At 36.7% G+C, this 20670-nt stretch overlaps 1 protein-coding gene across 2 annotated transcripts in view; it reads right to left on the bottom strand.

Annotated features, from left to right (window-relative positions):
- psd2 (pleckstrin and Sec7 domain containing 2) overlaps nt 1-20670 on the bottom strand; it is a 265093-nt gene that overhangs the window by 94789 nt on the left and 149634 nt on the right. The window contains exon 1 of one of the 2 annotated variants that reach the window (XM_028813480.2): nt 4851-5120. The exons of the other annotated variant lie outside the window; for it this stretch is intronic. Coding sequence (XP_028669313.1) covers nt 4851-4975 — 125 coding nt within the window. The 5' untranslated portion in view covers nt 4976-5120. Of the gene's footprint in view, nt 1-4850; nt 5121-20670 lie in introns of those variants that run through there. 2 annotated transcript variants of the gene reach the window in all.

Below are 20670 nucleotides of genomic sequence, written 5' to 3'. Positions count from 1 at the left end.
CTACAATGGTAATTTGACTTTTCCTCATGTAAACTGAAGTAATTCTGATTGTTCCTAAATAAAATCAGGTGTTCTTGTACTTATTTCTGATTATTTCTTGGTTGCATAGTGCAGAGATGACAAAGGTCCACAATGGGCTAAAACAGTTTTCAGCAGTCTTGTAGCTGAAAGGTACAAATCAGGAGAAGGCTGTAAAAGAGATGCATATATCTATTGCAAATACCATTAAAAAAGGAAGGAAATATAACACTACCAGACATTGTAAAGATCAGATTGTTCCTTTAAAATTTGTTATTGAACAAGAAAAAGGGTCATAAGCAACTGCAGGAATTTATGGCAGTAACCAGTTATTCTCTACATATTATAAGAATTTTACATATTTTCCACATATCTGAGTGACAAGACAAAAGTCCATATAAAGTTTCCAAGAACACCCATTCCCAAACACACTCTCTTATGAATAGATGAAAACGGCTTTAAACTCTTTTAATTTAATTTGAAAAATATGCTCAACACAAAGCCAACACAGCTCATCTCCTAAAGAATATAGTTTCTAGTCAAGTGTGCAGGTAGCAGCATCATGCTATTCGGCCTCTTTTCCACAGTGGAAATGAGAGCTTTTGGCCAGAATAGTGGAAAGAATCACTAGCTCCAAAAATCAAGATATTTTGGCATACAATCTGTAGAAACCTGCTGCCCTAATCTATTGCAGAAAGCTGAAGAAGTTAAAGAACAATTCCACTTTTCAGTATTAGAGCAATCTGAAGCACAAAGTTAACTACATTAAAGAATGGCTTAAAAAATAACACCAATGTCCCAGACCTCCTTAGTGCCTGAATGGACTTCTAACTTATGAATTTTTGCTGGGTACAAGAGATCTCCTTATAATCTGAAAGAGTCTGAACTCTTCTGCAAAGAAAAGTGGGATTAAAGGCAAAAATCCAGATAGCCTATATTGATAGAGATGATCCAAACTGAAGGAAAAGGTGATTCCTTAATGTATTAGTTAAACAGTGCACACACTTTAGGCAACCAACCAATGCATTACATGTTTTATTTGTGTATTTTATATATTTTTTTTTCAGATCTTGTAAAGAAAGCTTTTACATAATTTGCTTTAATTTCAGCCTACACGTTAAGGCTGACATTTTCAGCAAGGGTGTGTATACTTGTGATATCTACTGAATGTTAATATTTTAAAAAACTGCAAATTATAAATAATATAACCATTTGAGGTGGCACGGTGGCGCAGTGGGTAGCGCTGCTACCTCGCAGTTGGGAGATCTGGGTACCTGGGTTCGCTTCCCGGGTCCTCCCTGTGTGGAGTTTGCATGTTCTCCCCGTGTCTGCGTAGGTTTCCTCCGGGCACTCTGGTTTCCTCCCACAGTCCAAAGACATGCAGGTTAGGTGGATTGGTGATTCTAAATTGGCCCTTGTGTGTGCTTGGTGTGTGGGTGTGTTTGTGTGTGTCCTGCGGTGGGTTGACACCCTGCCTGGGACTGGTTCCTGCCTTGTGCCCTGTGTTGGCTGGGATTGGCTCCAGCAGACCACCGTGACCCTGTGTTCGGATTCAGCGGGTTGGAAAATGGATGGATGGATAACCATTTGAGATGTGTACAGTTCAGGTAATTGCTAACTTCAGAGAAACAATAAAACATAATTGCAGCAGTAATCTTACAGCCTATAGCTGAAAGTGTCACCAATAGTTGTGTCAATCTAAAATAGCTCCAACCGTATTTTTTACTATGTAGCACACTTAATAATTACTTTGCATTTCACTTTACTATGCACTAAATCTTTAATGCAGTAGATCTGCTTTCTTGTTATACTGCAAATGAAACTGATGATTATGTATTGAGTAGAGTTCTATGATACTGCAGCTATGTCAAAGCTCAGCAATTATCTAACCCAAGCTACGAAACCATTAAGTTTTTCTTTTAACTGTGGAAACAAGCATATAGAGTTACAAAAATGGTGACATCTTTTGAAGATTTAAGAGATTATCTATGTTTGCATACCTCATACACACACAATGGAATTCAATTATCTATGAATCAGAATGAAAATACTGCTTGAGTCCTCAAAAGAACCACTACAACATAATTCACCTCTCTATAAGAACTGCTGGTAAATTACATCACGTGTCCAGTTCAACAATGAAGACATTTCAAATGAATGGGCCAAAGGCATAAATAAGGAGAAACAGAAGCACTGTTTGAAAAAATAATTAAACATTTGAACATTTTTTTACATAAAGGTGGCATTAATCTAATTCCCATTCACAGCTTGGTTTAAAATAATGCAGACTTAAATGTTCTGTGCACAGAGTGCTAATTATACAAGGTGTAAATCATATTCAATACATAAAATAAATATATTCTAGCATTTACTTTATGCTTGATCAGCTACCTTCAAAAAGGACAGGTAACATGTCTCTCTCTTTCTGACAGTTTTCTAATTTTTCTGTCAAAGATTGGATATTTTCTTTTCTTTCTGCATGCAAGCTGATGAAAATGTAATAGTCTCACCACATTCAGGTAAGCAGGTAGGTAGGGTAACCACAAATACATTTACACAAAGTACGTATTAGAACTAAGTAAATTAAAGAATTTCTTCCTCACTTATACTGCTTACAAAAGACTTCATTTCCTGACACCATAAAATGCAACATGTTCTCTGTTTTCCAAAAAGTACTCCCATTTTCTGTTATCTGGCTCATGATCACATTACCTGTATTCACAATAACCACCAAATTCTAGTCGTAGAATTCTGTAATGTTCCTTTTATGCATTAACTACTGTGAAGTCACTTTGCTGACAGTGAGGCCATGGGGGTTTGCCTACAGAGACCATACAGCATAGTCTTCTACTAGCCCCAGGCATCAGTCCTTTCATATAGTATAGTACTACATAGGTGGCTCTTTCAGCTGCCTAACTCCAATATACTAGCAGTAGAGAATATTGATTAAAATCTCTGTAGAGAAACCAGTTTATGTTTTTGTGCCTATGTCCCACAGACTATCAGTGATTTTCATAAACACTCTTATGCATATTCGCAGAACATATTAAAACCCAGATCCATCTCTCTGTCTAACAACAATATGGTAAATCCATTGGTCACAAACCAGATGACAAATGTGACTTGTGCTGCATAAATGAGCTTTAACAGAGGGCAGCAGGGAAGGAACGTGATTGTGATTAATGGGATTAGTGACCACCAACATATAAAGGCAACAAAATAAAATATAAAGAAAGACTGTAGAAGTGGTACTTACAGGGCTGTAAGCTTTATGTTTTAACATCTTATAGGAAATTCTGTATAGATTGGAAACATAATCTGAAAAACTGAACTGAGGACAACATAAAGATAATGAGGACATAGAGCAAATACTACATTGTGAACTAACAGGCTGCCAGCGAAAGAAAAGAAAAACAATACCTTTTTAAATTGTATAGATTTCTGTCACAGAAAACATCAACAGAAGTTTAAAGAGTCTGAAAAAATGCACCAAGCTCCTTCAAAAACTGTAAACGCCTTTAAACTTTAATACAAACGTATTCATCAAAGGGACTCCAAACATCAAGATTTTTATAATCTGCAATGGAATGCTTGCAAATTTCATTATTTGGGGAACGATAGAAAATGCGGCTTCACGGATCCATCGTCCTGTGTTTGAATCAAAAGTCTTTACAAGATGTCAAAGTAAATAGTAATAAACAATGAAAGCCACATGAATACATAAGAATAATGATGACCAAATACCATACCGCGGCCGACTGTTGTCTGTGTGTGGCTTTTGCACGTTCCCCACGTGCCTACGTGGCTTTCTCTTGCCAATCGCCCAAGACTCGCCTGTTTCTGACATTAGTTGGCGATTTGCACTTGGCCCTCAGATGAGCTCGGTGACGGCCAGGCGCCCTGTGTAGGGCTAATTCCTGTCTTGCGAACTGTGCTGACCTGGATTAGGAGGTTTGAGTATGTTTGTATATTGCATTAATACTACAAAGGAAAGGTAGATATCAATCCTGATTCCCTCATATAAACACTAATAAAGGTACCCTGAAAATTTAATTTAGAAAAAGGAAAATACCATTGTTTATGAAAGAAAAAGGTTGGTAAATCCTATCTCGGAAATTATCCCACATAAAGTACAGTGTACGAAATGCCTTACGGAAGGTAATTCGTGACTGATATTTAACAAGTTTGTATTCGTTTGTTTTAAACCTAAAAATGAAACGCGAACCTAGAATCAATCGCAGCATATAGCGCTATGCTGGCGCCGACCCTGGATGGAATGCCAGGTCCTTACTGTCGCACTGATGGCACACACCTATACTGGCATATCGAGTCAAGTTGAGTTAAAGACGCTTCCTCAGACTCTTCGGGGAATGAATTTCTTAGAAAAACATGCGAACAATAGTTTAACACCAGACTGGGGTCACCGGCTACCTGCTGCGTAAAAGTAGTGCTTATGAATGTGTTTATTTACTCAGATCGTTGTTTATTTACACATTTGCTTCCATTAGCATTGTTATCAGTTCACTATGAATGACCCTCAACAGCACACTCTTAAAATACGGGCTACAACTTGGGTGTTTAAAAGCCCGGGCAGTTTTCCCTAACCGAAGCTCAGCATGGTACGGTACTTTTACTGAAGGCTGTTTTCTCTTTTCGTTTCAACAACAACCCGGCACTTCCTTTCTACATTATAATACAGTGCTGGATTACTTGAAATTCAAGACTGATCCACCCAAATCCGAGCAGCGCTCTACAGGAAACATGAATGGGAGAGGATTATGATCGTCTGTTTAATTTAAAATGTTTAAGACCAAATGAGCCAGGATACTCACAGCAGCTCGAGGAGGCCGTTAAAAAGCATATCATATTCATCTTTCCACATTTTTGCTCGATAGATTCTGCCTTCTGCAAGAAAAGTTGGCGAGCTACTTTTCTCTGCCAGATGTGCCTGCACCATTATCCTCTTCTGCCATGAAATAAAATCGATATATTCATTCTTCGTATATCCTTCACTTTCGACTTGAAATTCTGATTGTGCTTAGTAAGCAAGAAATAAATCATACGCTGAGACGCATTTGCAACTTCCAGGCTTTCCTACGTTCCTCTACTGTAACGCTCCTCTGGAGGCAGCAGGGGGAGGGTGCGAGAGGTGGGGGTGGTGCGTTGAGTAAATAATGGGCGGAGTAGCCCGTTGGACAGACTTAACATAACTGCAGTTCGCAGTCCAAATGTAAATGAACTCAACCCTTGGAGCGGAGTACCGACGGCTTCACACTTTAACCATGCACTCGTAAAGGTAATTGCAGACTAGATGGTTGCAGTCTGGACGAGAATGTTTCTCCTGTTTAATTGTCATCTGACATATGTTGGTTAGAAATGCGTACGATTTACAATTGTTTTCCGTTAATTTAAAAGAAACAAGTGCAGCTCTTTACTCGTCAACCACACGCTGTATGTTTTTTAATTAAATGCTTTTCCTTAATTTATAATCTTTTATTATGTATTAACTAAGTATAAAGCAACCATTAACCATTTTGAAAAGGCAGCATGTTTAACAATAGTAAAACCCTTTCCATCTCAAAAATCTATTTCAGTGGCGCTTTTATTTTCAAAGCTGCCTGCTGCGCACCATTATTGTGCGGCTAGCTATGGTGATACGATTGGTTGGAATTCCAGCATGTCTATGAGAATTTGCACAAAAAATGTTTGACAAAGTTTGTTTTGGTAGGAAAAACCAAATAACACCAATAAAAGGAACAAATCGCAGATAGCGGGTATTTTGGTAGGAAATACTAAATAACACCAATAACAGGAACAAATCGCACGTAGCGGGTACAACCAGCACTGCACATAAGATCCATAATAGCACTCCTTTTATAATCATTACATTTGAAGATTAATAAAATCCACGACTTTTTCATGTTAATAATAAAATCGTTTTCAGTTTATCTGCAAAACAGGATCGCAATCAATCATACATTTCAAAGAAAAGTTCCTCCGTTGCTGTATTTTCAGTTTTCGCCTTCGATTGTGACGGGTTTCTCCAGAAAATCCACTTTTTATACACACATCAAAGATGTTCATTTTTGGCCAATTTGCAGCCTAATATTGACCTACATGTGTGTTTATCTGTGTCCATCATGATAGCTGTGCCCCATTCAGAGCTCGACTTTCCATTGTTCCCTTTTGTTAACCAGGACAGTGTCCAGCTTTCCAAACCTACAGTTGAAATAAATAGGTATAGAAAATTCAAGTATGTTTTCTGCTATTACCAGTTGTTGCTGTGGAAAGACTGATATCATTAGTAGGTTTTCATAAAACACATTTTAAAACAAATACAAAGCCATTAAAGGAATATGATAAAAAAAGCTATCCTCTGCGCTCATGTAATCTTGGCTAATACTGTAGTTTAACAACATACAATGAAGAGCTTAATCTATGCAAGATGACAACATCTGTTTAATTAATTTCATAAACTTCCATCTAGTCTTCAAAGCTGTTTCTTCCAGATCAAGATTTTTCTGCTACAGCGGAGGGATACATTTTGTATAAAACGAGTAATTCTGAAAAATGATGTGTAAAGTATGAATTTGAATCTCAAGTATTTTAACCTTTTGGTGTTCTTTAACTGCAAGTAACATTTTAAATACATAACACCAGGTAAATTAAAGCATTGTCAGTTTTGCTTGCTCTCATCAATGCCTATGCACATCTGTTAAATGTTTGGGTTTCCAAACACATAACATAAAAGCTTTTTGAAATGTTTGGTTATAACAGGCATAATTGCAAATTGCTTTTCTTCCAGTGCCTTTAGGCATGCACATATTGAGTAAACATTTGCAAGCAACATTTCCATTGCCCTTTATACAAGTGATATGCACCACATCTGCAAGCATGAATACATCATTGTTCTATACAGATCCACTTCAGTGTTGTTGTTCAACAGTAAAGCTCTAACAAAACCCCCAGCTTTTCAGGTTTTAGGGTAGACATCCATTGCTATCTTTTTACAAGACAGGTCTTAAATCTTGGTCCTGGAAGGCTGCAGTGGCTAAAAGTTTTCATTCCAGATATTTGTGTAACTGTAAGCCATTTTTTTGCTGGTAACACAGTTTAGGGCTTAATTTTAGTTCTCTTGTTTGTTAAGCTTAATGTATCCAACTGTTATTAAGTATGTATAATCTACTTCAAGGTGGGTGGCACAGTAGTGCATTCTTAGCAATGCTGCCTCAGAGCAAGGAGACCTTGGTTTGTATCCCATATCTTCATTGCATGGAGTTAGTATGTTCTTAATGTGTCTGTGTGGGTTTCCTCCACAGTTTAAAGACATGCAGGTTAGGTGGATTGACAATGGTAAGTTAGCCCTCGTGTGTGTATGGTCACAGTGTGTACTTGTGAGTGAGTGTGTTCACCCTGCAATGGGCTGGCACTCTGTCCAGGCATTGTTCCTGCCTTGTGCCTTATCCTTGTTGGCATAGGCTTCAGCCCCCGCAACCCTGCTCTGCATTAAGCAGGTTTTGAAAATGGTACAGTATGGTATAGCATGGTACTTCAGGGCAGCTGGGACTGAACTCTATCCTAGAAGTACTGGAAGCAAAGCAGGAACCAACCCTAGTTAGGACACCAATTAATCAGAAAAAGAAGCACTTATTTTTACAACTAGTTGCTAGTTAACAATAAAAACAAGTATCAGGGAAACCACCAGCTCACCATTTACATTGGTGATATTTTGCATGTGGGTCATCATAAAGTATCCATTGATTTAAAAAAAAATAGAAATACATTGGGAAAAAATACAAGAGAAAAGAGAAGGAACAAAAATACTAATTTCAGGTGAACAAAATATTTATTATTAGAAATGTTTAACAATGTAGGAAGACAGCACTGACAAGTCAGAGAGTTTATGTAAAAAATTGATTTCTAATTTAGAAATCACTTATTTCAAGCCAAAATCTTCTGCAACCACTTCAGTCTTCCCAGAATTGAGACTTCGAGCAGCTGTTTTAGATGTTCATATGTTGTGTGTATATTTAATGCATTTTGCTTTTCTAAATTATTTTGTCTTTCTTTCTTGTAAACAACCATGGATCTAAAATCTTTCTATTCAAATATTTTTCCATTATTCTTTTGCAGAGATATGGGATGTTGTCACCTGTCCTGCTTTTAATAATATTATGATTGAAACTTTGTTGAATACAAATGAAACAACTCTAGAACAGGTTAATAAAAAGTAAGGTATAAACAACGTGATACCTTTCTTTCCCAGAGTAAAAATAATAGTTACAACCCGATAGTAGGGAAACTTCCATAAAAGTGTAACGGTTGTTGCCGTCATATAGAGCGTCTTTGGAAATGCTCTTGTATCTGTATGCTGCTGAAGGTTTTGCTTTGTCTAGTCAGAATGGTATACAGAGGCTGAGTGCCAATATCTATGATGGCCTGTAAGCTTATTAAGCATACTTCTTTCATCTTCTGCCTTCAGTGAGTTGAGACTGACCATCAGGTTAGCAAAAAATTTTCTTACCAGTTTACTGAGTAAAGAAAGAAGTGCTGCTACTTCAGAAGACTGCCATATAGAAAAGTACACTTTCTATAATAAACTGATGAAAAATCTGTAACAGAGATCTGCATATTCCAGAGCACCAGAGCAAAGAAATAATGATGGCAAGACATAATTCCATCGTGGAACACCCACATGCACTCTTTCTAACCTGAGAATATAATCTAACAGGCACAAGTTTGGGATGTATCAAGAAGTATATACCAGGAAATCGCACAGACTGCAGTCAGACAGTGATTAGGCTACAATTCAATCTCAGGTTCACTTTGCTGTCATGTGTGACATAACCTACCTATAGATTACCTATAGGTTTAAGTAATACTTGAGGAAACATGAATCACGCTTCATCAGTTTTGCTACATTATGTGGTAAATATGTGAATGTAATAAAATGATAATACACTTTTGTTAAGTTGCCTGTCCTAACAGCTTAAGTGTAGATCAAGTTAACAATTGAACTCTTTGTTAACAAAGCGTGTCTTTTGGGAAGTAATAGGTCACATGGTACAGCAACCACTCAGGTTAAAAGCATTTCCAAAAAAAAATAAATCATGTATAGTTACACAAAAATTGGATAACTGTGTCACAATCAGATCTGTTATTTTTGTTCTTATGTTGAATATTCCATTCATCCAGAACAATAAAGAATAAAGAAATGAAATAGGAAGCCCCATTTATTTTATGCTTAGACATTTTTATTAGGTGTACAGTGAAAAATATGCAAGACTTGAGACTCCCTCAAAGACATTAAAATAACAGGATAGCCAATAATAATTTATTAAAACAAACTAGCACTTTTGTAATATGTTGAATATATAAATAGCTAACTAGCTATTTCCAAAAGTATGAAATTTGCTCCAACAGATCCAAAATATGGCTGAAACACCCCAGTATTTAGCACAGTTGCAGTAACGTGTAGAAAGGGACTTTTGAGAAAGCATTGCTAAGAAACACAAGTGGTACAGTAGAGTACCGTGTCTGAATGTTAGACAGCATATTGCAACAATGTTGAACAGTTTTAATTTATTCATTGCTGAAATATCTGCATTACTATTGATCATTCTAATATTCATGATATTTATATATACAGGTTGAATCAAAATTATGTTAACATTTGAATGGCGGAAACAATTTATTCACAAAACATACTTTATATGTGCAAGATGATTTACATGAATGTCTCAACCCATTCACCATCATGTTCAACACATGTATCAAATGTGGCACATAAATTGTCCACAAAATTGTATATAAGTATATACATAGCAGTACCATTAGTGTTAACATAATTGTGACTCACCCTGTAGTTTAATTCCACTTTACACATTCAAATCTGTATATATATATATATATATATATATATATGTATAGATGTATGCATATATTAAATTTTACATCATTGTTTCATTAAATCTTTGTAAATGACTTAAATAGAATTTTAATAATGCAAATTTGTTCATAATTTAACAAAGTTCTCTTTTTTCCTAAACTTTTTAAATTACACCTGTCATGAGTAGAAGTCATTAAAAATCAATTTGTGAAAATACTGTATCCACCAAGCTTACAGCACATGGCATTTATGATTTAAAGATTTCAGTGTCATAGTTTTCATTTTTTTACATCCTAGGTGAGTTTTGCTTAATTTATCACATTTTATAAACATTTAACAGTATGTCAATTTATATTTTTGTTGCCCTTTTGCTTTACTGCATTACTGCCATTTTGTCTGCTCTGTGGTTAGTAGAAGGACTCAGTTGCCACCACGGGACCCACCACAACGTGCCTTGTAATGTCACCTTCCAGAGAGTATTTAAGATGGAGGTTTATACCATCTGGCATTCAAGATTTTAGATTCAACAAACAGTATTTTGAAGTGTGCTATGAATAAAAAGGATTTTCACGCTCACACATTTTTTTATCACTGGTTTTTAGGTAATGTATTTCGTTTTTGTTATTTTGGTACTTTCAGTCATCTGTTTTTGACTTCAGTATGTTTATTCAAGTATATTTATTCTTTCTTCCTCTCCTGTTTCATTTCGATATTTTTATGCCTTCTTCACCTGTGAGGCTATAAAATTCAGAAACTTTCAAAATGTGGTTGGCAGACTGAGTGCCCTACTGGCCAAGCAACAGAACTGCACTATATAAGTCTGCAGGACAAATCTGTCCCTTTGACATTCTCTTTGATCTTGAGAAAATAACTTAATCTCCTTATTAAAGCACATCAGCGTAATGACATTTCCTCCTGTATTTCACATTTACATCTCTTTGCCATGCAATTCACCTATAATTAAGTGACTTTCTAAGTAACAAGTATAACAACAATTATACTGTTTTATTAAAAAAATGCCTAAATAATAGTAATACAAAAACTATAATTAATAGACACCTAAGTGAGTGAGGAGAATATCATATAAACACATATTTGGATTCATGCATTCACATTGCATTAAATATAAAAGTTGGTACTGTATATATTAATGGCTAAAAATATTTACTCCAAAACACAACATTAAACTTTACAACTACTCCACCAAATCCAAGGGTAAAGAAGTCATTTTCCCTGCCTGTGTTCAAATTGAAAAATAAGTATTAAAAATAATTGCAAATGTAAAGCATATAAAAAAGGTATTCAGTATGAAAGGTGCCGTACAATTTCCCAGATTCCCAGTAGATGGAATTAAGAGAACAAATGAGTACTAATTTTCAGGTCCCACTTCAAGTTCAGTTTACAATATTACAGCCTTAAACAAACTGCTTAACCTATTGTGTTCTAAATGGGTAGATTGTCTTTCTTCCATTAACTGTGCTGTATTGTAAAAGTAAATTATTAATTGATGATATCTGACATGACAGGAACTACATCAACAATTAATTGAGGAGTGACTTAAGTAAGTGGATAAAATGCAAATACCCAGAATGACTGACAAATATAAATATATATTGTTATTTAAATTTTCTATGAAATGCAGAAACGGGTAAATAAAGTGGAACTACTTAGAGCTAATATCACACCAAATTTACCTTAGTACTCATGTAAGCAAACAGAGGCTGAAGGAAATTAGGAGGTGGTAAATAAACAAAATATTACTTTAAGAGTTCTTAAAAAGGGAACCCCAAATGAATGCACCACAGACAGAAATTAGAAAGCCAAAGGATACAATGGGGGAAGATAATAAAAAAATCAAAATCACGAAACAGGGGATAATGGAGGAAATGGTCACTCAAAAATGGAAGGGAAGCAAAGAGACTAAACTCCACAGAAAGCCAAAGGAAGTACCAATCACTGAACAATGATTTGAAAAGAATAACAAAGAAACCATGCTAGAAATGGTGGAGGCGGTAAATGTGCTAGTCTCAAAATAACTAAAGTCATAATGGCAAAACAGATGGATACTACTGTATTCTGGTGAATAGGTATGCGCTGAAAAAATAACACAGACTTGAGAGCACAGTATTTATAAAAACATACAGCATATTATTTTATAGATTGTGATGGGAGGGTACAGGGACCCTCCAGACTTCCCTTAGACCTGGAAATGTGCCAGCCAGCATGCTTCTGCCTAGTGGGTAAATACTGATGAAGAAAAATTTACCACAAGGAATTCTGATCATTGTTTGAATCCTGCATTTTTCTTTTTTAGGTTTAGTGTGAAGCTCAGTCTGATGGTTTCCCTACATTGCTGTAAAACCTCCAACAAACATCTTTTCAGGAAACATTTTACTTCACTAATTTCAGTCAATGGAAAAACTGATGTAAAGACACATTTTTTCAGGAGGTAAATTTGCACAATAAGAATCATTTTTGATAAGACTCATCTATGCAGCTCATGATTACTATTTGTTTTCTTTAAAATGTATCCATCCATCCCCCCTACATAATCCATTCTAGGTTGCCGTGGTTAGAGCCTATCCTGGCACCCACCACCTACAAGTAAAATCACACTGCTTTGTTTAAGCAGAAGAGGAAGTCATTATAGCTGGTTTTGTTTGCTTCACTTTGGTTAGGATATCTGTATTAAATATATGGACTAAATTTTATTTTATTTCTGAAACTAATGAAAATAAATTAAGATTTGTTATTAATTTATATATTAAAAAAATATAGGTAAAGACCCCGATTGAAAGGATGAAGGGATCCAAAAACATTTTCCATTTTAATGATAATCTTTTTAGCTCATAATAACTTGATGAAAATAGCACAAGGAGCATTATGGAAAGCACCTCTCCAAAGAAATTTTCAAACGTAAAGACATTTACTTTGTGGTTTGTTCAATAAAACTTAATTTGTTAAAGACTTTGTATATGTATTATAGGCTTTTTTGCTTTTCTTGCCAGGATTTTGAGCATTTGGTAAAATCAGCATACAGTATATCTTTTGGAAGAATGTAAGATTATGTTTTGTTTAAAATGTTAAATTTTTGCATTGATATATGATATGATGGACACATTTCAACTTACAGACAAATTATCATTTGAATTAGTGACTAATAGATTATCCTGAAGCACATCTTAGCCAATAAAAGTATCTATTCCCAATTTGTATGTCTATGTATATATTTAATTTAATTAATGTCTCAGCTGTTCTGTTGTTTGTTCAATTTAAAGTCACGTGTTATGCGTGAACATGCAGACTTTACAAGAAAGTAAAACACAACTTAAAGTTCACCTAAATACTACTTTTTAACTGATTACAGAGGTATATTCTATTTTTTGTCAAAAAATTATTTGTTTAGGAGACGTGAGTTCCAGCATGTTTCTCCCTTGAAGAAATTCCTAAGGTACACCAACCTTAACTGGTTTGAGTATATGGTTCTGTCCTGTGATCTGTACAAGGTTGTTTTCAACCCTGCACTCATTGTTGGCATTCCTCTTCCTGTTTTCCTCTTCCCTAGCAGCTCTATCCTTAGCATCCTTCTCCCAATATACCCAGCATCTCTCCTCTGCACATGTCCAAACCAACGCAATCTCGCCTCTCTGACTTTGTCTCCCAACCGTCCAACTTGAGCTGACCCTCTAAAGTACTCATTTCTAATCCTATCCATCCTCGTCACACCCAGTGCAAATCTTAGAATCTTTAACTCTGCCACTTCCAGCTGTGTCTCCTGCTTTCTGGTCAGAGCCACCGTCTCCAACCCATATAACATAGCTGGTCTCACTACCGTCCTGTAGACCTTCCCTTTCACTTTTGCTGATAACCGTCTGTCACAAATTACTCCTGACACTCTTCTCCACCCATTCCACCCTGCCTGCACTCTCTTTTTCACATATATTCCACAATCCCCATTACTCAGTACTGTTGATCCCAAGTATTTAAACTCATCCACCTTCGCCAACTCTACTCCCTGCATCCTCACCATTCCACTGACCTCCCTCTCATTTACACACATGTATTCTGTCTTGTTCCTACTGACCTTCATTCCTCTTCTCTCTAGAGCATATCTCCACCTCTCCAGGGTCTCCTCAACCTGCTCCCTACTATCGCTACAGATCACAATGTCATCAGCAAACATCATAGTCCATGGGGACTCCTGTCTAATCACGTCTGTCAACCTGTCCATCACTATTTCAAATAAGAAAGGGTCAGAGCCAATCCCTGATGTAATCCCACCTCCAACTTGAATGCATCCGTCACTCCTACCGCAGACCTCACCACTCTCACACTTCCCTTGTACATATCCTGTACAACTCTTACATACTTCTCTGTCACTCCCGACTTCCTCATACAATACCACAGCTCCTCTCATGACACCCTGTCATATGCTTTCTCCAGGTCAACAAAGACGCAATGCAACTAGTTCTGGCCTTCTCTAAACTTCTCCATCAGCATCCTCAGAGCAAACATTGCATCTGTGGTGCTCTTTCTTGGCATGAAGCCATACTGCTGCTCACTAATCATCATCTCACTTCTGAAGCTAGCTTCCACTACTCTTTCCCATAACTTCATGCTGTGGCTCATCAGTTTTATTCCCCTGTAGTTACTGCAGTCCTGAACATCCCCCTTATTCTTAAATATCGGCACCAGTACACTTCTTCTCCACTTCTCAGGCATTATCTCACTTTCCAAGATTCCATTATAAAATCTGGTTAAAAACTCCACTGCCATCTCTCCTAAACACCTCCATGCTTCCATAGGTATGTCATCTGGGCCAACGGCCTTTCCATTTTTCATCCTCTTCATAGCTGTCCTTACTTCCTCCTTGCTAATCTGTTGCACTTCCTGATTCACTATCTCCACATCATCCAACCTCTTCTCTCTCTCGTTCTCTTCATTCATCAGCCTCTCAAAGTACTCTTTCCATCTGCTCAACACACTCTCCTTGCTTGTGAGTATGTTTCCATCTTTATCCTTTATCACCCTAACCTGCTGCACATCTTTCCCAGCTCAGTCCCTCTGTCAAGCCAATCAGTACAGGTCATTTTCTCCCTCTTTAGTGTCCAGCCTCTCATACAACTCATCATACGCCTTTTCTTTAGCCTTCGCCACCTCTCTCTTCACCTTGCACCTTATCTCATTGAACTCTTGTCTACTTTCTGCATCTCTCTGACTATCCCACTTCTTCTTTGCCATCCTCTTCCTCTGTATATTCTCCTGTATTTCCTCATTCCACCACCAGGTTTCCTTTTCCTCCTTCCTCTTTCCAGATGTCACGCCAAGCACCCTTCTTGCTGTTAACCCTTACTACATCTGCTATAGTTTCCCAGCTGTCTGGTAACTCTTCACTGCCACCCAGTGCCTGTCTCACCTCCTCCCTAAACTCAACCTTGCAGTCTTCCTTTTTCAACTTCCACCATTTGATCCTTGGCTCTGCCTTCACTCTCTTCCTCTTCTTGATCTCCCAACATCATCCTACAGATCACCATCCTGTGCTGCTTAACTACACTTTCCCCTGCCACCACTTTGCAGTCTTCAATCTCCTTCAGATTGACTCTTCTGCATAGAATGTAATCTACCTGTGTGCATCTTTCTCCACTTTTGTACGTAACCCTATGTTCCTCCCTCTTCTTAAAATACGTATTCACCACAGCCATGTCCATCCTTTTGGCAAAATCCACTATCCTCTGACCTTCTTCATTCCGCTCCTAGACACCATACCTACCCATGACCTCCTCGTCTGCACTGTTACCTTCACCAACATTCCCATTGAAATCCGCTCCAATCACCACTTTCTGTCCCTTGGGTACACTGTTCATCACTTCATCCAACTCACTCCAAAAATCTTCTTTCTCCCCCATTGCACACCCAACTTGCGGTGCATATGCACTAACAACATTCATCATCACACCTCCAATTTCCAGCTTCATAATCATCACTCTGTCTGACACTTTTGTCACCTCCAGAACACTGTTGACATACTGTTCCTTCAGAATAACTCCTACCCCATTTCTCCTCCCATCCACACCATGATAAAACAATTTGAATTCACATCCAATCCACTTGGCCTTACTCCCCTTCCATTTTGTCTCTTGCACGCACAATATATCAACCTTCCTTCTCTCCATCATATCTGCTAACTCTCTCCCCTTACCAGTCATACTGCCAACATTCAAAGTTCCTACCCTCAGTTCCACTCTCTTTACTTTCCTGCTCTCCTCCTACCTCCAGTCACGTCTCCCCCTCTTCTTCTCCTCTCTCCGCCCTGCCAACAGAGCCCAATTTCCGCCAAAACCCTGGTGGTGGCTCTGAGGCTAGGGAGCTGCACTGGCAATCGGAAGTTGCCGGTTCGAATCCCGTAAATGCCAATATGGACTCTGCTCTGTTGGCCCTTAAGCAAGGCCCTTAACCTGCAATTGCTAAGCACTTTGAGTAGTGAGAAAAGCGCTATATAAATGCAAAAAATTATTATTAATTATTATTATTACTGGTTGCGGTCGTTGTTAACCCAGGGCTCGACCGATCCGGTATGGAACTTTGTATTGTTGGCATTCTTCAGCCAGTTAATTCAAATGAGAATGGAACAGCAAGAAACAGAAGAGGTCCTCCTTATTAACTTCTTTTGTTGCAGAGAACCAGTGACTGACAAAAGCAAATCACCATATTCAAGCCAAAATTCATAAAACCAAGGCCAACACATGATCAGCATTCTAAAGTTGTTGAGAAAGTGACATTGATTAAAAATGAATAGTGAGAGAGGGATAGCTGGGATAGGTAGAAAGAAATCAAAACTGAAAAGTAAGACACAACCTTTAAAATTAAGAGAGGAGTTATGAGCACTGTATAGAGTCTTACAAGGTCAAGTAGCTTTCTGTCCTACAACTAGGAAAAATGCAATGATAGAAGGTTTTGCAAATCTTTTTTTTTCCTTTAACAGAGCAATCACTTGCGCTATTTTATATTTGAGATACTCTTTAGAGTAGTGAATGCTGAGGAGTGACTGAAAAACAAAACAATTAGATGTTTTAATAAGTTAAAATGTATGTTTCTATTGAAATGCAACAACCTGAGTCCTCATTGTAATGATACAGGAAGGAAACCAGGAAATGCCCTTCTTCTAGGGTCTGACCTGAAGGATTATCTAGTTATTTTCTTAACAAGCTTATTCAGCTTAATGAAACAAAAAAACAGAAGTATTCTTACAGGACTTTGAGGAGTTTAATCTTAGCTTTCTTTGGGGCAATAAGCAATATTCATTCTTTTCACCAGTGTGTCACAGATATTCTCAAATCGACAATTTATTCTGCATAAAAACATTGGACTTGGCCCAAATCTCATAAATGCAATGCAGTCATTATCTTGGACCAAAGTCATTCACCATTAAGTGGTTAAACCATTTCATAATAGTGGATGTAGACTTTATTAAATTTGTTTCTACACAAATTGATATTTTCCTAAAGACCAAAGGAGCACTTGAAATACCTAAGGGAACACTTTAGGAAACACTCAAATATATCTGAAGGGACAAATAATTTTGCATTTCATGCACAAAAATAAATTATAAACTACTGTATATCAGAACTAATTAGATTCTGCTACCTCCAAATGCAGAGGGATCTTCCAAAATATTAGAGTGTGGTTATATCTTATTCTGCTATGAAAATTTGTATTTGAACCCTATATCTGTGCTTTGATAAAGTTACCATACTCCAGCCAGAAGCCTCTTTTTCAGTAAACAGTATACCAACCAGCTATTTCATAATAGAATGTGAAACCAGCTGTCTATCACCAAAGTTTTTGCACTTGAACTTAAGGGGTGGGCGGTATGACCAAAATTCTATATCACGGTATTTTTCTAAATGATCCCGGTTTCACGGTATTCGACGGTATTTTTTTCCCCATGCATGAGTGGATGTTAACCACATTTTCCACTGCAATTACTGGCTAAGAATAACCTATTCCACTGTCAAGAGTATTGTACATTGTACAAAAAAAAAACATTTTAATGTGCACAAAAGTATTAATACAGTTTTGCATTGCCCCATAAAGTGATAGTTTTCAAGGGGGTGGCACTAATGGAGAAGGTATCACATTGCATGACAGATGCAGTCAAAATATAGAACCTTTTTATTGAACAAATTTTGCAAAAACAAACTATAATTTTGACAACATATTTTCAACCATACAAAGAGGCATTTAGACTTAGTAAAATATCCAGAAGTGCTTGTCAAAAATTGTATTGCACTGAATATGTCTTAGAAAAGGAATAAATAGTAAATATTTTTTGTAAACCAACTACACTTTCTGTTATGTTAACAATCTCTGTCCACTTGACATGTTAATGTGACTTTTTTAAACAACTTTATCATCATTAAACTGCATAATATTTAAACTAATAAATAAATAACAATAAAATAAATAATAGTTTTTATTACTGATAGTTGCACTATTACTTCAAGACTTCAAGCCCAGGTGCATTACACAGTATTCACCAAATTAAAATAAAATACAACAAGTGCAACTAGTGATGACATCTTTACCAGCTGAACCATCATTTAGGCAAACTGCATTAATATGGACCTTGCTTCAAGCTAAGCTATACTGGGAAGAAAAAAAAACTATATGTCGAGAACAAAGTCAACATTTCCACTTTATTCTCGCTGTTTATGTCAAGATTAAAGTCGACATTTCCACTTTATTCTCGCCGTTTATGTTGAGATTAAAGTCGACATTTCCACTTTATTCTCATAGTTTACTTCATAGTTAAAGTAGAATGTCGTAAACTAAACTTCTTCCTAAAATCAATGTTTAATCAATTACTTAATTTACCCCGTCATAAATTAATGCAGCACATTAAATGCTTTGTGTTACGTTCCCCGACCCAGTGGTTAATCACTACACTTCTTAAACTGACTTCCTCCGCACTAAGAGAAGACAGCGATCACCATACAGAATCCATTCTCTTCATGATATTCCTGCTTTCTGAAAATTTAGAATGCTAAGATAAATACTTGATATCATTTTCATGATGAAATGCATTAAAGCAGGTATTACACATGCACGGTAGTGAGGCGGTAGTGCTGCTCCCTCGCAGTAAGGGGTCCCCAGGTGTATGTTCAGTGTAGAGAACTTTATGGCAGGTGTGACGAGGCTCCAAAAAACTGGATGTATGAATAGCTATCGCACAGGTTTAACTTAAATATTGTGTAAATGTTGGGTTTGTGATCTGCTGGTCAGAGACACGAACACAGAATTCAATGCATGTTCTTCTGAACGGGCTATCTTTATTGCATGCATGCTGTCTCTTATCTGACGTAGGCTACCAAAACCCCAGTTCCTATCCTTCCTTTTTCTTTCACCACATAAACACATAACCAATCACCACACGGTAAACGTCTTTGTGAAATTAAAACTAGTTATAAACTTAGCCCACGGAGTGTTCAGAACTTTAAAAATATCTTTGTTATACATGTTTAATTATGCCATCCATTCAGAGTTGTGCCCATCTCTGAACGAATCACTTAAGACAAAGCATTTAATGTGCTATATAACTTATGACGGGGTTTGAGAAAATCTAGTAAATGAAATATTCATTTTATGATGAAGTTTAGTTTACGATGTTCTACTTTAATGACAAATTACGAGAATAAAGTCAAAAGAATATATTCTCGTCATAAGCGTCAAGATTAAAGTGGAAATGTCGAGAATAAAGTCAAAATGTCGTCACACTATTACACAGTACCCAGGTACATTACACTGTATTGAAAACAAATAAAACAAGTACAACTTGGCTTGCAGTATTATCCAGTAGTATAGAAACAGTATTTACACATCTGACCTTTTAAAACTAAAGCATCTCCAGGCGACAGACGTGACTGCTTTTTTTCGGCTCTCTGTCCATTTTCACCGCCCGGCATACCTATGCTACCGCCCACTATTTGGTGGTGTAGCAGTGAAAAAGAGCCCTAGTGCAACAAATCTGTGTTTAGCGGTGTAGCAGTGAAAAAGGTCCCCACTTGAACAGTTTCCCGCTGCGCCACGTTCCGAACGTCGTTTAGGCAATTTAAACCGGTGTTGCGGTATAAGAAAAATCCATATCATAAAAAAAATAAAAAACGGTTTTCGGTATGAACCGATATATCGCCCAGCACTACTTGAACTTATAGCTCTTCGGTAGCAGTCAGAGATAAAAGAAATCACGAAGAAAGGAACTGAACAAAAATGATATCTCTCTTTATGATGATGATATGGTACTTTTCATCACTGATTCAAATTCGTCACTACCAATTTTATTAAATGTATTCAATTTAACAGGATTTCAGGGTTTAACATTAATTTGAATTAGAGCATACAATATCCAATTGATTGTCTTCCAGCCTTTACTAAATAACATTCTTTTCATTAATTATAACCTCCAGATATCTGTTCTGTTCTGAGATCGTCACAACACAATTTAAAGCTTTACTGAAATTTAATTTTTGCAATACACATTTAAAAGGTGGTAATCTCTTCATCCCAATTTTATGAGTTAAATAAAAATTATAATATCCAAAATTCTTATTAATATTTTAAAGCATTTCTATATATCATTAAATCAATTTTCAGAAAGTTCTATTCAATTATAATAATATTAATCTGGAATGCAAAAGGATCACTTATTAAAATGAAGACCCAGAAAAGGTACCAAGCAGTGGGTGGCATGCATTATCAGAGGAAAC

Source organism: Erpetoichthys calabaricus, chromosome 11 (genome assembly GCF_900747795.2).
Source record: "Erpetoichthys calabaricus chromosome 11, fErpCal1.3, whole genome shotgun sequence".
NCBI classification, from domain to species: domain Eukaryota; kingdom Metazoa; phylum Chordata; class Cladistia; order Polypteriformes; family Polypteridae; genus Erpetoichthys; species Erpetoichthys calabaricus.
Note: the sequence above shows the minus strand (reverse complement) of the source record. Positions and strands in the feature narration are given on the sequence as shown.